General features: G+C 38.6%; 1 protein-coding gene across 5 annotated transcripts; it reads left to right on the top strand.

Moving 5' to 3' along the window:
* The first annotated feature begins 561 nt into the window (after positions 1-561).
* Positions 562-9700, top strand: LOC146308182 (bromodomain-containing protein 3-like). 5 transcript variants are annotated; one of them, XM_084746662.1, is made up of 11 exons: positions 562-613; positions 2917-3251; positions 5096-5233; positions 5321-5456; positions 6403-6521; positions 6623-6943; positions 7042-7170; positions 7268-7426; positions 8504-8631; positions 8723-8997; positions 9477-9700. In XM_084746662.1, the coding sequence occupies exons 2-11, from the start codon at positions 3057-3059 to the stop codon at positions 9578-9580; spliced, it is 1704 nt and encodes a 567-aa protein (XP_084602788.1). In that variant the 5' UTR covers positions 562-613; positions 2917-3056; the 3' UTR covers positions 9581-9700. The 5 variants fall into 5 exon arrangements, with proteins under 5 accessions (XP_084602788.1, XP_084602784.1, XP_084602787.1 ...); XM_084746658.1 differs by having other exon boundaries at positions 7268-7441; XM_084746661.1 differs by lacking the exon at positions 562-613 and adding an exon at positions 667-860 and having other exon boundaries at positions 7268-7441.
* Positions 9701-16095: the final 6395 nt, after the last annotated feature.

Genomic DNA, 16095 nt, shown 5'->3' with positions numbered 1-16095 from the left:
CACTAAACTGTATGAAAAGTGCTATACAAAAAGGTTTGATTGATTCATTGGTTGATCACGTTAGTCAGAGGCTGCAAATTAAGTGAATCGGTCAACTGTGGCACATTTAAAAATTCATTTATGCTAATTAATGTGCACTATCACTGATAAATAACTACCAATATGCCAAAATTTGACTAATCAAGGACAGTTTTTCATGGTAGCCATATTGATATGCAATACTAGGGTGAACATAGGTCTCACCAGTGATACTAATTAAGGGCCTATTCCATTTAGTGTAGCAGAGCCTTTCCAGTGAGCCAAAATGCACAGTAGCAGCACCTTAACTGTTTAACCTTTACGAAACTTTAATGAGTATCATTGGAAACACCCGTGATTACCTACTATTTCATGTCAAAATAGCTGCTGTGAAAAGGTCTAGAGTACGGTCAGAGTTATGCTACTTTCTAAGAATATAGCCTGAAATGCTAAAATCACCGTCAATACAAACTATTGTCTATTATTAGAATATTATATTGATATGACTACACCCTCCACCGCAGTAGGTGGCGGTGTGGTACACCTTGGTTTAGACTGCTCGAGCGATGAAGCTAACGAGGAAGGATAGCAGCAGGTTTGTTTTAGTTAGAAAGTTTTTAAGCTCAAAGTTGATCTAGCTGTGTTCTTTGGAGTTAGGTATTTATTCCGGTTTCTGGGCGGGTTGTAACCGCCTCTGATGTCGATTAGCCCCTGAACTCCTCTCCCAATGTGCATTCCTATGAAAACGAGTTAGTAATAACTTCTGCAGCTAATGGTGCATTCAAGTTCTAGTCCTCGGACGGTCCCAGTGTCCGAGATGGGAAGTCGTTTCTCCTATTTTGGTGTGTTCATGTGCTTTTAAGTCGTGAAGTGGAAACAACATGGATGCTACTAATAGTAGGGTACACTGGCATAGAGTAGGGGACTTGTTTTCAGGGTTAATGCTAATTAATAAAATTTCTTATTTATGTATGTCTGGACAGCAACTAACGCTTGCAACTTCATACTATAATACAAATTACATGTGACCAAAAATGTTGTACACTTACCTGAATTCGTAAAAAGTTATCAACCAAACATTTACTCTCATCCACTATATTTCTGAATGTATGACGTCAACACACGGCAACTCGTGTAATATTTTTTTTCCCAACTTTACGAGTTGCTGTTCCGACTTCAGGGGGCATTCATGTGAATTTTCCCATTCGGAAATTCTTTTTTCCCAGTATTCCGACCCCACATGAATGCACTGTTATCTTGTATGTTGTTTTGGCAGTGACTCTCCCATCATCCCCTGCGAAACGAGCACATATTCACGTTGTCGTTGTGGGAAGATAACAGCTAATGTTAGTTAACCTGGCTGTAAGGTAACGCTAGCTCCGCCAAGGCTGTGTGAAAACTTTGTGCTGAAACTTTACCTCCTCAAAACAAAGAAGGACTGTCGGACTTGACCATTGTATGAGTAGTCCCAAGTAGGTCAGATATTATGGAATACAGTTAGCTATGCTAACTAGTACTCCTTACAACTTCTGCTTATCACTTGATGGCACTATGCACGTCTACTTTCGCCAGGTAGCCTAGCTAATTAGCCAAGTGACGCTAATAATACACTAGCGTTAATTGTAGCTTCCAACATTAACGGTAGATACAACCTTAAACATTAGCTCAGCCCGTTAGCTTTCCCTGTAGCAGGTTTCGTGCAATACTTATTGTACTTTTTGAAGACCTGACAACTTGACAAACGAGTTCATTACTGCCTCTCCAATGCTAAAACTTAGCTAAAATGTTAAAAATTTTCACCAGTACAGAGGTAATGTCAATATATTGCCAGTTAAAGCCAGCAGGTTTGTCAATTGCTATCAGCTTTACTGAAGCAACACAGTTTCAGTGTCCAAGTCTTCTTCAACTGTCTCACCAGCTGTGTTTGCAAAATCAGTGTCCTCATTCCTTTTGCCTAATTGATGTCTTATTAATTTTATGAAGTAACAATGAAACACCTTAGGATTAACTGAACATTTTATACTAACGTTAACCTAATCCTCTAACTACTCCACTAGCAAATTAGCAATGTGTAATTAATAATTAAAAGTATTAATCAACTATACATTTCCCACAAAATATGGAAAGCTACAATTTAAAATTTATTTTTTTTAGTCATTTAACAATAACCAAGTATAGCAAACATATCGGTCAGCTGGAGCTGTAATGATTAATCCCTTGCTAATCGATTATTAAATTAAGCTGCAATTATTTTATTACATGGATTAATTGTTTTATTTTTGTTTGTTTGTTTGTTTTAAGAAAATAAAGTCCAAATCTCTGATCTCAGCTTCTTAAAAGTGAATATTTTCTGTTTTTTCCTTTTTTTTCTTCTCTCTGATAGTTAACTGAATATCGTTGTGGGGAACACAAGACATTTTAAGACATCATCTTGGACTTTGGGAAACACTTTTTTTTTTTTCAAATTTTTCACTGTTTTCTGACATTTTATGGCCCAAACAACTCATCAATTAATTGAGAAAATAATCAACAGATTAATTGACAGTGAAAATAATTGTTTGTTGCAGCCCTACAGTCACCATGATACAGGCACTCCTTGGTTGTCCAAAAAGTAAACAAAACATTAGAAGCAATCACTGAAGTTGTAAAACATGCCAACATGCACCCACAGCTCAGTATCATACTACTATAAATGTAGACAGATTGATTAATGTGAGATGTTCATTGACTTCTTTTCAAATTCATTGTTTTATTGTACATATCAAGGTAAACTCTGACAGTATGGAGTCTGTTGAGTTGTGTCTGTCTGAATTTAGATTAAATTTGCTTGTGAGTTCTTATAAGGAGGATTGATCTCTGACCTGCCACACTCTCATAACTCTGTTTTTATGTCAACAGATCATATTGTGTGGTATGAAAACTATGAATGAAGTGGGCCGGTGTTCCCTCAGAGAGTTTCATGAGCTCACATTCAAGAGTTACAGAATTCACAGAAGATAACATCTGTTGAAGACCAGTCGCTTCCAGCTGCTGTTGTCATGTCAGCGGACACAGACCTGAACCCCCCACAGATTGTTAATCCTCCCCCTCCTGAGGTGACCAACCCCAACAAACCCGGCCGGAGGACCAACCAGCTGCAGTTTATGCAGAATGTAGTGGTCAAATCCCTGTGGCGGCACCAGTTCGCCTGGCCTTTCCACCAGCCTGTTGATGCAGTTGCTCTTGGGCTATCAGTGAGTAATTTGCAAATGTTCTTGAGACCTTTAAAGATGCTTCAAATCGAGCATTTATCAAAACATATAGCAGTGTGTTGTGCCTTTTGCAAGTTTTAAATAATTTATGTTCTCAAAACAAATACATACATGTCATTGTTTTTTTTTAATTATTAGGCAGATTTTTAACAATTATCAATTTGTAATGTAGCTAACCACCTGCCCTGATTTTGCAAGTCAAAAACACATATATACTAAAATAAACTCGTCTCCACAATGCCTGTGGGAAGCTGTAAATCCACTCTTTGTGATATGTTCTTTTACTAACTGAAATCATGATAACTATCTCTGTTAAAGGCCGCTGTGCACTTGCTATGAAATACTTTCTTTCCAGTTTTCATGTTATTTACAAACAAATAGGCATATAGGGTTTGGAGACCTGAATCAGGTGAATTTTTACACACACCAGCCCCCACTGTGTAACTGCCTGTGATCACTCTAAAATGTCAAATGTGTGTTTGTCTTGCTTTGTGGGAAAGTGTCTGCTTTTCTCTTTTCTTTCTGAAGTAAAACTTTTCCTAAATCCTTAAATTTCCTCTGTTTTTGTTTTTCTTTCACTGCCGCTGTTGATGATCTTTAAGCTTAACACTGCTTTTTGGTTCTCGCTTGTTGTTGTTTGCCTCCTAATCCTCATGCTCACCCCACTTTAACAACACAACAGAATGAGTATAGAGACAGTGGGATGTGGTGTTACACTGCCACTTACAGTCAGTATTTACAGCTTATACCCACACATAAATCATAACAAATAAGCCAAAAATAACCTGAAATAGGCAGCCTTAAATGTTACTGCATTTTAAACATCTCCACATGTGGTAGTCAGTACTTACTTAATTAAAGTAGCTTCAAATTAGACATGTTAGTTCTGGAATTAATGTAATTGATTGACTGATTTTATAGGGACTATTAGTCCCTCCTGTAGTTCTTAATTATTTCCAGTTAACACGGTGGATTATCCAGAGTTACTGGGGCAGTTTTCTGAAATGAAAGGTTGGTGTCGAGGTAGAATTTCAAGCAAAATTTGATTCACCTCTCTTGGCAGAGTGTAGAAATTGCTGATACAGATATCTGTATCAGAAACTGGGCAAATAAAACTATCTGCATGACTAATGGAAGAATAAGTCCACTTTATTACAACTTGGCTGTTATTTACATAGTTTTGGCTATCATTTGTATTAGTTTTGAAAACAGTGTACTTATGAAATAATTGCTGCTGATAGTAAAGTCAGACAAGATAATAAACACAGTTGGCCAGATGTTGAGATTGGATTTTAGCCAGATTATCTAAAACACTTTGTAAGACTGTAAAACTGAAAGTGAACCCATCTATGTGAGACATAGTCCCTCATTGTGCAGGAAAACTGTGCACGGACAATTACAGCACACTGACAGTTTGGTTATAACTTAACTGTTCGCCTTTGTTTCACTTTGATTTCCAAATAAGTTTGGCTTACCTGGTGGTTTGTTTAAAGCCTGTCTGACTGTCTGAGTGCTTGTTTTCATGCCTCATTGGATTTCATCTGAACAATGTGGCCATGTTCTCAGGTCTCAGTTTATCAACATGGTGAGTATTATCTTTTTAGGACCATAGGAATTATGGCCAAAACTATCGAAAAATCAAGATAAGATCCAAATTGTAATAAACTGGAAAGATCCTGGAAGTGAAATGCCTTAAGAACTGAAATGCAGGGACTGTACAAAGCTTTTCTTCATCAGCCAGACTTTAGTAGATCTTTTTGAAGATGCAGGACATAAACAAAAAGCAAGACTGTGTTCATGACACATTGACTCTTTTTCTTAATTAGGATTATCATACAATAATAACATCTCCCATGGACATGGGGACCATCAAGAAACGACTAGAGAACAACTACTATTGGAGTGCCAGTGAATGTTTGCAAGACTTCAACACCATGTTCACCAACTGCTACATTTATAACAAGGTGAGGAGCTTTGTGATTGCAAATGCACCACGCTGGTTCGCCGCACAGACAACTTAAGCCCTCACAGATTTCCTCTCTGTCCTCCAGCCTACAGATGACATAGTGCTGATGGCCCTCGCCTTGGAAAAGATTTTCTTGCAAAAAGTAGCCCAGATGCCGCAGAGGGAAGTGGAGGTTTTTCCTCATGCAGCCAAAGGGAAAGGCAAGAAAAGTGTCACTCAAGGTAATGAAGTGATTTTCTTAACAGTGAATAGTTAGTAAAGGTAGAATCATTAGGATTTGTAAATGCACCAGAAAGATACCACAATGTAAAATACAGATGTTTTGGCTTATTAAAGCATCCAGACTACAGTAAAATAATGAGGAAAAAATATGGAAATACATGAAGGCAGGTTGTGTTATAGGGGTTATGTTTGTACGAGTCTATACTTTTTTTTTTTTAGGAAAAATATACATAATATCAGGTCAAAAAAAAAAATCAGGTCACATTATGGGATGGAAATTCTCTGAGAACAATCTGTGTGGATTTCTAAACACGAATCCATGTAGGCCCTGCTTTCAGTTTTAATATTGTCTTTTTAATGGAAGGTCAAAAAGTGAAACCAAGATCTTACTTTAAAAATGTGCTTTTCCCTAATTTTGCCCTCAGTATTTTGCAAGCATGCAAAACATTGTGAATGTCATCATATGTGTTTCTCCTATTATGCATTATTGTGTTAGTAAAAGGTGCATATTTAAGCCTGCACAGTAACCCTCTGCCACTCTGTTTCTCTCTGAAATGACACTGCTCAGTGCTCCAAACTATCTTATATTGATCATTTAGAAAAGACAATGGTGACTGAGAAAAGTTGGGCAAACGTTTACAGCAAGATGCATGAGAGTTGTAATACAGAGCTTGAAACCTTCCCAAAACTGACAAGGGGGACCGCTTATGTTGTTCCACTGCAGCCACACTGACAAGACTGCCTGCAGATGTTTCTGCAGACGTTTTTTGTTTATCGGCCTTATGAATGCAGGCATTGGCCAGTGCAACACAGAAAGATGTGCTACCTATTTAGTGCTGATCAAACATAAGTGGAAAAGCTATTAAAAAGAAAAAAAATCTAAAGCATGTTTTAGAAAATGGGAAAGAAATTATATTATTTTCTAAAATATGTATTTTTGTACAGGCAGGCAGAGTGCATCTGTGAGCACACATACTTCAGCTACAACGCCCACATCTCAGCCCAGCCACACACCTTCCAGCTCATCCTCACTGCACAAACACTCACCAGAGACCTCCCCAAAAGTGAGTCATGATTTATGCCTCTGACCCTCAATCATATTATTTTAAAATCACAAAGCACAGGGAGAATTTTTCATTGTGGTGTTTTTCTTGTACTAATCTAGAAAAGAGGGCTGAAGCGAAAGGACAGCGCTTCTACTGATTTGTTGTCAGCAGCCATAAGCAGCTTGAGTGATACACCAGAAGCCAAGAGGAGACACAGAAGCTCAAGCCAAGCCACCAACCCTCCCCTCCCTCAACAAGAAGGTGAGCAGGGTGGACTGAACGAACAGCTCAAGTATTGCAACGACATCCTGAAGGAAATGCTGTCTAAGAAACACGAAGCCTACGCCTGGCCTTTCTACAAACCTGTTGACACCGAGGCCCTGGGGCTGCACGATTACCACGACATCATCAAATACCCCATGGATCTCAGCACTGTCCAAGTATGAACTGCGTATTTAAATACATCTATAAATATTTTCTCCACAGCTCATCTAATCTTCATGATGGATGTTGTCTTTGAAAACTTTTTAATTTCCAGAAAAAGATGGATGGAGGTGAATACTTGGATGCACAAGCCTTTGCTGCAGACGTTAGGTTAATTTTTTCCAACTGCTACAAATACAATCCTCCAAATCACGTCGTCGTCACTCAGGCCAGAAAACTTCAGGTGTGCTTTGACACTTAATTAAAAAACTTTAAATAGTTTCACTGGTTTTCTTTTTCACTCAGTTCATCTTTCATCACTGTGTGTGTGTTTGCTCCAGGGTGTGTTTGAGAAAAGGTTTGCAAAGATGCCAGATGAGCCGGTGGAGTTAATGTCACCGGCGAGTGTTGTGCCTGCCAAAAGTGCAGGCTCCTCCCACTTGGACAAATCAGAGGCAGCAGAGGAGCGGGCCACCCGACTTGCTGAGTTGCAAGAACAGGTGGGTATAAAGCAGGTGGGTTTCCACGCAGATCTCTAACTCAGAGACTTGTTATATAACACCATTGTCTATTTGACAGCAGCTTTAAGTTACTCACTGCCTTTTCTGTTGAATTCGTTCTTCCAAAAACGTGAATCGTGTTGAATGAGCGGATGATATTTGTGGCTAATTTGCAATATAATCTGCAGTTTGGACAAGTCAAGTCAAATTTTATAGCCCAAAATCCCAAGCCCAATTTCCCTTTGCAGACTTTACAATCAGCACACCAGCAACAACACGCTCTGTCCTCAATGTTAGGCCCTCATTAGTGTGTGACAAAAAAGAACTTGGTTTCCTCAAGGTGCTTCTTCAGAGTCCTTTGATGCAGAAAGCAGCTTGGTTGATGGCAAGCAGAGCTTCGACTGCACTGTAATATTGTAACAGTCTTGACCATGTGTCTGGGTAAACTGTTCTCTATATTTCCATGCCAAGAAATCATCCCTGACAGTGTGCTGGTTGTGCATCTCCTCTCATGGGGTGGCAGGTGCAATTTGTGCACACAAGTTGTTGCACATTTTTTTAAAATCTGTTGATGGGAAATGTGTGCCTCAAGTGTAACGGGCACCATGCAGTATATAAACACAGTGGGATCAGATGACCAGCAAACTGCACAATACAGACAGGACGATTCTGAAAGAGATTTTGCATGCAATGAGATTTGGCTCGCACTCTGTTGATACCTTATGATAACATTTACACAGTAATATTTCTGTCACCTTATATTCTGGCTCTCAAATATACAGCAGGGAGAAATAGATGCATAAAGTATTTCAGATGACATGTTTCTTCCCTTCTCCGAGTCCTCAATTCAAAAACGGATATTGTGGACTGATAAAATACTGTGCAGCAAATCACTCAATGAGATTTCTGTCTTTATTCTTAGACTTAATGCTGCATCCCCTGCAGTTTACTAGTAAACAGAAACTACTGTCTGGCTCCCACCTCTTCTTTTCTTAGTGCTGCTATTTTTCTTGGCACTTATAATTTTAATACAACTGTTGCACTTCACTAGCTAATTTCTGTTGACACTCCACCCAGCTTAAAGCTGTTCATGAGCAGCTCACTGCCCTCTCTGAAGTCCCCGGGATCAAACCAAAGAAGAAAAAAGAGAAGGACAAGAAAGAGGACAGCAGGCTAAATAAAGACAGCACAAAGTCCAGCTCCAGGTAAGGATGTTTCACATAACTGAAGAGCTCTAATTTTCACAGTATGTCACTTCCACATGGAAACCTTTGACCGCTCTCTATTGAATGTCAGGCGGCCATGGAAGGGAAGCAAGGACTGGGATTCAGATGATGACTCTCTACCGATGACATACGACGAGAAGCACCAGCTGAGCCTGGATATTAACCGGTTACCTGGCATGAAGCTTGGCCGCGTGGTGCACATCATTCAAACATTAGAACCCTCAGTGTGTGACTCCAACCCGGATGAGATCGAGATCGACTTTGAGATACTGAAGCCGTCCACTCTGCGTGAGCTGGAGCAATATGTCAAGTCTTGTCTCTATAAGAAGTTTAAGAAATTCCAAAGTAAGTATGAAGCCTTGTTGCCATCTCCTTTTGAATCATTTGATATTAAGCTGTTAATTGCCTAATGATTTAAAGGCAGCTGCTGTTTGCACCTGGGATGGAAAAGCCAAGCACCAAGTCATTTTTTTTTTTTTTGCCTAAACCTAACCAAACTGGCTGGAAATTGTAAATAATAATAAAAATTGGAATAATAGGTCAGCTAAGTCTAAAAGTTCCCACTGTCGAATCCTAATATCTGAGGAAAGGACTCACATCATACTTTGCCACAGGAGAGTCCTGTGCTTAACCCCATTTATTCACCGCAACCTGCAATCTTCAGTCAATTCGGCCTTTACAGCCAAACTAAGGAGGTCAGCTGTGAGTAGCTGAATAGTGCCTATTTTCACCCTATTGCAAATAGACACTGTATAAATTTAAATTCCATCAGCATCAGTAGCATTTAAATGGTGATGGTGCCTCCTTTACTTCCCTTCATCCAGAGAAAAGTGCTCAAGCTGCGTCTCATCACACCGTCTGCAGCAGTTCTTCAGATTCTGCCACCAGCAGTTCCAGTGACTCCAGTTCAGAAAACAGTGACTTGTAAAAACCATAATGTTTATATTTATTTTTTTCTTTTACTACTAAGAATTTGTCAAAACCATTACACATCCTTATTTTTGTACTTGTTCCATGTTCTATGTTGAATTAAATTCCTCACACAGTGTCTTTGTATTCAGTGTGACTTTTCTCACCGTTTCTATATTATCCGCAATATCCGCCGCTGGTGTGTCTTATCAGACACTATAAATTTCACAACATAGCTGGATGGCATGAGAGCTAGGGCACATTTCATAACATCTGAGTTCCAACCAATATCCTGTCTGTGTCGGTCATTTTGTCCATACTGTTTAATCAAAGCACAGGCCTTTTTCAAATACACCACAGATATATGGTTGTATTCTTTCAAACAGCCAATTGTTGCACTGGACAGCTCTCGATAGCAGCTGTTTAAGTTGTGAGCGTGGTCATTTACCAATGGATTATCTCCTCAGGGAAGCTGCAAGGTCCCAAGAGTATCTGCTCAGTATTAGAAAGTAATGAGAGGTGGGGTAGGACGGTAACCAGAGAATCAGCAGCTTCACATTTATCACGCTTCAGTTTTTACTGTCAGAAGAATTTGTCTATTTAATTGTGGAAAAAGTAGATTTAGTTTATTTTCCTCCAGTTAGAAACCTGAGATATAATAAGCTAAAATAACATATATAACATATATGGACATGTTTAATGTCCATGACCTCTGAGATCAGAAGCAAGTTGAACATTTCAGTGATTATACTGTATCACAGATAAAGGCAAAGAGCTGTCTCTGTCAAACGTACAGCTGTATGTGTTTGTGTAGAAATGAACAGGATATTGTATTGAAGCTGAGAGTTGGTTTGTAAAGTGTGGAAATGTAGGTTGCTAAAGATACAACACATACACACAGTGAAGCACAGTCAATTCAAATCCAAAGTCAGAATGCTTCTTAACTTACCAAATCAAATTAATCAGAAGGGTGGTAAAGATGTTTGGAATTCTTACAGTGAAAAAAAATTATTTATTGTCTTTTTTATTCCAGATAACTTGTAAGGTTTGATCAGATGGAGTAATGTTAAAGTTTTTGTTTCAATTTATCACCGTTACTTGGATGAGGGTTCAATGAAAACTTGGAAACACTTTGGAAACTGTCTTCCACCAGGATTTTACAGTATGATCATTATCTAAACATTTGATCAAAAAGTTTCTAACACACTTTAGAAACGGGAAATTGATGTAAGACAGTGGTACTCTGTCAAGGGGTCTATGAAAAGTTTATATATTTGTTTTAAAATGTGGTACAAGTACCACTGGTGGTATGTGGAGAAATGGCAGATTTTTTTTTTAATAAAGTTATTTAAAAAACATACAATATTACTCAAAATACCACACAATTTCAAATGAAAATAAATGAAAATAAATAAAAGATCTCTGAAATATGAGTAAAAAATAAGTTTTTTGTTTCTTTATTTCAGTGTAGTCATGATCATGCAAGTATTCCATGACCACCTTTAGTTTTGAGCTAAACAATGACAAGATAGTAAGCAGAGGTAAAATGAGGAGCCTGAAAATGAGTGCTTCAAAAACACAGCAGTTGTAGCTCCTATAATGAAAAGAAGTGCAGATGAGGAGAATATTTCTAGCAGCCGTGCTGAAAATGAAGTGGACGTCAGTGAAACGAGCACAACAGTAGCTAATGGCTACTTAACCAGTGAAGTGTCCACGGTGCCTGTTAGCACCTACTGGTACATTAAGGTGGTACTTGGAGAGTTTAACATTTTCTGAGGTGGTACGTTGTGTAAAAGGTTTGAAAAAACACGGTTGTAGGGGGGACCTTACTTGAGAAAAACAGAACCTGTGGTCTGTGGTTCATTCTGTAGGCCAGTAGCTTCTGTTAAAAAGTTTGCTTATGAGTTGCAGGTCTAAAATATTGTGGAAATGATAACCTGTTAATTAGTAGGATTCATGAATCAGTGATTTAAGTAGAATACCTTTTTACATTTTTTTTTTTTTTAAGTTTAAGTTTTGTTTAGTTTGGCTCTATTCCAGTATGTCTCTGGGATCATGAGTATGTCATCTGATCCTATAGACCAGGGATGCTCAACTTTTGCCTGGGGGCCACTTTTGCAAAATGACAGGAGACTGGTGGGCAGTTGATGAACAAACATTAACATTTAACAGACACAATTCCAAAAAATACAATTTCTTTATTTCAAATTAACTGATTTATTAATTGAACTTATTAACTAAATTAATTTGGTACAAGGACTGACACTAGGCCTCAGATTATTCTGCATGTAATAGCTGCAATTGCATTTTAGTTGTAAATATCAGAGTTAATACAACACTTAATATAGCTGCTTCTTCCACCACGCAATCACTCAAATGCTCGATTTGTAATAATAATAAATAGCATGTTTAAGCTCTTTCAGTGTGTGCAGCTCCCCAAGTAACAGCCAGAGCACATTATTGAACCTTTTATGAAGTTATTCATGTAGAAACACGCAAAAAATGTCCAGTCTGAATCAATTAATTTCCATTGTGAATTAGAAAATGATTGTTGGGCCACCCAGTACTTTATCACAGGCCAGATTTAGCGCATTGCTGCAAGTTGAGCCTCACCTCTATAGACACTCAGCATTTGAGCAAAGATAGCCTCATATTGCTGTTTTACTTCAGACTACACCAAATGCATAAAAAAGGTCTGTCCAAAGGCATTTATTAATGTCTGACTCTGGGAAAGTGGGAAAAATGTAAAATTCTCCAATACTGTATCTCTGAATATCACTTTAACCAAATTACTTATTTAAGCTATTTGATGTGATCTCCTTTTCATAACTAATGTAATAATTTTACCCCCCTGATGAGGCCTACATTCCTCTTTGAAAACTTCTTTTGTAGTCCATTTACCATAAATCACTTGTAGTGAATATTTTCAACATGATGTAGTGTCTTAATTTTGTTTTTCCTCCATCCAGCCTTCTTCGCATTGTGGTATGAAAGTTAACTTGCTTGAGACTTGAAACTTGACTTCAGTAATCCATCAAAGTGAACATCATGTCTGCTGTTATTTATGTCTCCTGCAGTTTTACTGCATGGTAATGCAGCGCAGACCTTTCAGATCAGTCTGCTCCTGTAACCATGTTACCAAGCAACAATAATGTAAGGCCAAAAAAGAAGAAGGAGAAGAAATGATGAATCACCCAACTCATCTTTCAAATATCAGCTATTAGATTTGTTATTCAATATGAACATAAAAACAACTTGGAAAATGATCAGAATTCTCCTTGAAAAACAGCCCAAACAGCAGGGATGTTATTTGTAGTAAATGAGCCACAGGATGAAAAAAAAAAGACTGAAAGGGCCCTTGACAAATGAAAGTTTTTTTTCTCCAACTACATTTAACTATTTGGTTTCTGTTAATATGAAGTTTTTCTCGCTAAATATTTGTATTCATCTTCATCAGGTGGCACCCATGCAAGCTCTATTTTCTCCGTGAGGTGTTGCCTGTGCATATTTATCACAAAAAGTCATGTTTTGAAGCGTGTTACTTGTGATAAGATCCTAATATTTAATCAGTCTGCTAACCCTGGAGTGAGGCTCTCATGTTAGGTTTCTTTTTGGTTCATAAAAGTGAAAGCACAAAGGTATCCTTGTGTTTATTGAACAGAACAGGTGTAAAATGCTCTTAATATCGTGCTCTTTAGTGAACAGTATGCACCGCAGTGAAAGAAAAGCCCTCTTGCCTGAAACGTTTACTCCACTTTCAGCTGGTCTGCCAACTGCTCCGCAGAAACTGGCACGCGCTCAAAGCTGACCAGTTCAAACAGCTGGTGCCTCCTCCGGCTTACGCTCCGTCGGATCTCGGTGCTTAACTGCTTTCAGCATGGGCTGGAGGAGCTGGAGATGTGGAGTCAGGGTTGCTTGTGTAAGAAGACTGGTATTAAAGCACTGACTCATATTGGCAGAGAGCAGATAAGAGTCCACAAGCTGGGTATCTGTCGCTCAACACTGCTTGCAGTTTGGTAATCAACCAGGAGATGGCCATCATGTACCATCCCTCAGCTTCACTGGCTCTGCGTCTCATGGTTTCACTTTTGCATTCAAAAGATCCTGCAGTTGGAATGAGTTTTTACTGTTTCTTTTTTTTTATTGTTATTTCTCAATTTAGTCAAGAGAAATGGAGCATGAAGCGACTTTCAGTCCAGAAAGCAGCTGAAAACTACAAGTATTTACAGAAAGAACACATAGACTCATAAATCAGGCTTGCAAAAGGGTTCTTTCTGAAGGGCTGAGGTTCTGCCCAGATCCATTTGTTTATGATCAACCCATTTTGGATGTGAGGGTTCGTCAAGGGTTCTTTGTAAGACCAAGGGCTCCATTAAGAACCCTTTTCATCCAAAGAACCGTTTTTGAAAAAGAGCTCTTTAAAGGTTTGTTGAAATCCTTCTTGAAATATGAAAGATTTCTCGGTCAAAACCCCAGTGTGGGTTCTAGATGAAACCATGTAATATAAAAGGGTTCTTGGTAGAAACTTTTGGAAAATAAAAAGGATATTGGTAGAACCCCTTACATGAGTTGTAGATAAAAACCCTTGGAATATAAAAGGTTCTTGGTAAAACCCCCTCAGTGGGTTTAGATAAAACCGTTGGATTTTAAACATTTTCTCAGTAGAACTTGATAAAACCCTTAATTGAAGGGTTAATTAAAAGGGGCCTTGGCAAAAACCTGTGAAATATAAAAATGTTCTCAGTAGAAACCCTGGGTGGGTTCTTGCTATCAACTTTAGAGGGTGGAAATGTTCTGGATAAACTCCCAGAGAAGGCACTGAGTGGAACATTACATTATAGAAAGGTTCTCCGTAGAACTTATCAAAGGAGGTTCTTCATAAAACTTTTGACAGATGGTTGTCGGTATAACCCTTTATTTTTGCTTCTAGGTAAAACTCTGAAAGGGTTCTACCAGGAACCAAAAGGTTTCTCCTTTCAGAACAAACTGAAGAAGTCTTTATGGTTCTAGTGAACACATTTGTTTCTAAGAGAGTAAGATACATTCTGTATGAAATAAAGTATAAGGACACATAAGCTCCAACGTTAGTGCTGGGAAAACAAGAGAGGACGCTCCAACTGCATGCACACTGTGGACCCATTCATCATCTACTCTTTTTTTTTCCCCTCTCCCAGCCCAGTTTGCTGTCTTTGCACTGCGCATGTTGCTGGGAGACGTGCTCTTTGTGACCTGCATTCCCATCATGCCACATTGAACATGCCACTTTGCACCAACCAACAACCTTGGGGCATGATTGATCAATGCCCCAACTTCAATGACAACTAGTCATTTCTGCCACTTCTGGCCATCACTCACGATGCATGAATCCCATGTTAAAGAGGCCACACACACACATGCAACACTCCAGATACATCACGTAAGACTGTTTGCTTTGATTAATGGATCTCTGGTTTTCATTTTCTTTTCACCGCCTTATAGAAGAACATTCAGGAATAAAAATAGAGACTCAATGAACATGATCTCAAAATGTCAATTTGAACTGAAGTGTGTAGAATGAACTGCACATGTATGCACTTCTGTTCAGTAAATGATTTATGCTAATGTGACATATATCATGGATCTTAATTGCAAATTAGCAGATACTGTTCCCTATAAAGTGAGAGCCTTGTTTTTAATGTGTTCAATTTGTAACACAGTATATGGTACTTCTTAATCTATTTTAAAACCATTACTTATCCACGAGGAAAGATTGCTGAGTATGTTATTTTGCAGTACTGCACTGCATCACATTCGCATACAGTATACATATATTCACTTGCGAGAGCTGCCCAGGATCATAAGCTTATACTCAGCAGTATCACTGGATCAGCTAGGGCAAACTGGTCATAACCCTGTGAGCAACTTAGTCATAACCTGGTTTCTCTACCCGTCAGGCTACTGCTGCCTGTGCTTTAGGTTAGTAGTGTCCTCCGGTTCCTCTCGTTTCTATGCTGTGTGTTTTCCTTCAGTGTTATCAGTTGGGTTTCCGTAAAGTGCGTGAAGGAATTACTGTTGTACTGGCTTTAAAGAAAAAGGCATAGCATGATGTTCCAGCAGCATCAAGTTGATAAGTTCTGACTTTCAGTTATCCGTTGAGACAGGATTCACATGTGCTACATGGGCTCTCTTCTTTTAGCCGCAGTTTTTTCAAGTTGTATAAAGCTCCACATTTGTCATGAGTGAATATTAATCAGTAGAGCTATGGATCCAAGTTGCATGGCTTGGACTTGAGTCAAACATGAGTCATAAATTTGATGACTTTTAGAATTAACTTGACAAAATCTAAAACAGACTTGCAACTTGACTTATACTTTAACACTAATGACTCATGACTTTTCTTGGACTTGAGCCTGTTGACTTGAAAAGTCATTTTATGACCTATACTGCAGCCATCCACCTGGAGGCAATCAAGATGTTTTTGACTTCACTTATGGGGAGCTCACATTTTGTCCACCTATGTATAAGTCAACAGTTTGAACCAACTGAACAGCATCC

The sequence above is a fragment of the Lutjanus erythropterus genome, chromosome 20 (assembly GCF_056507025.1).
Source record: "Lutjanus erythropterus isolate fLutEry1 chromosome 20, fLutEry1.hap2, whole genome shotgun sequence".
Lineage (NCBI taxonomy): Eukaryota > Metazoa > Chordata > Actinopteri > Lutjaniformes > Lutjanidae > Lutjanus > Lutjanus erythropterus.
The sequence above is the reverse complement of the archived record's forward strand: the minus strand, read 5'-3'. Positions and strand labels throughout refer to the sequence as shown.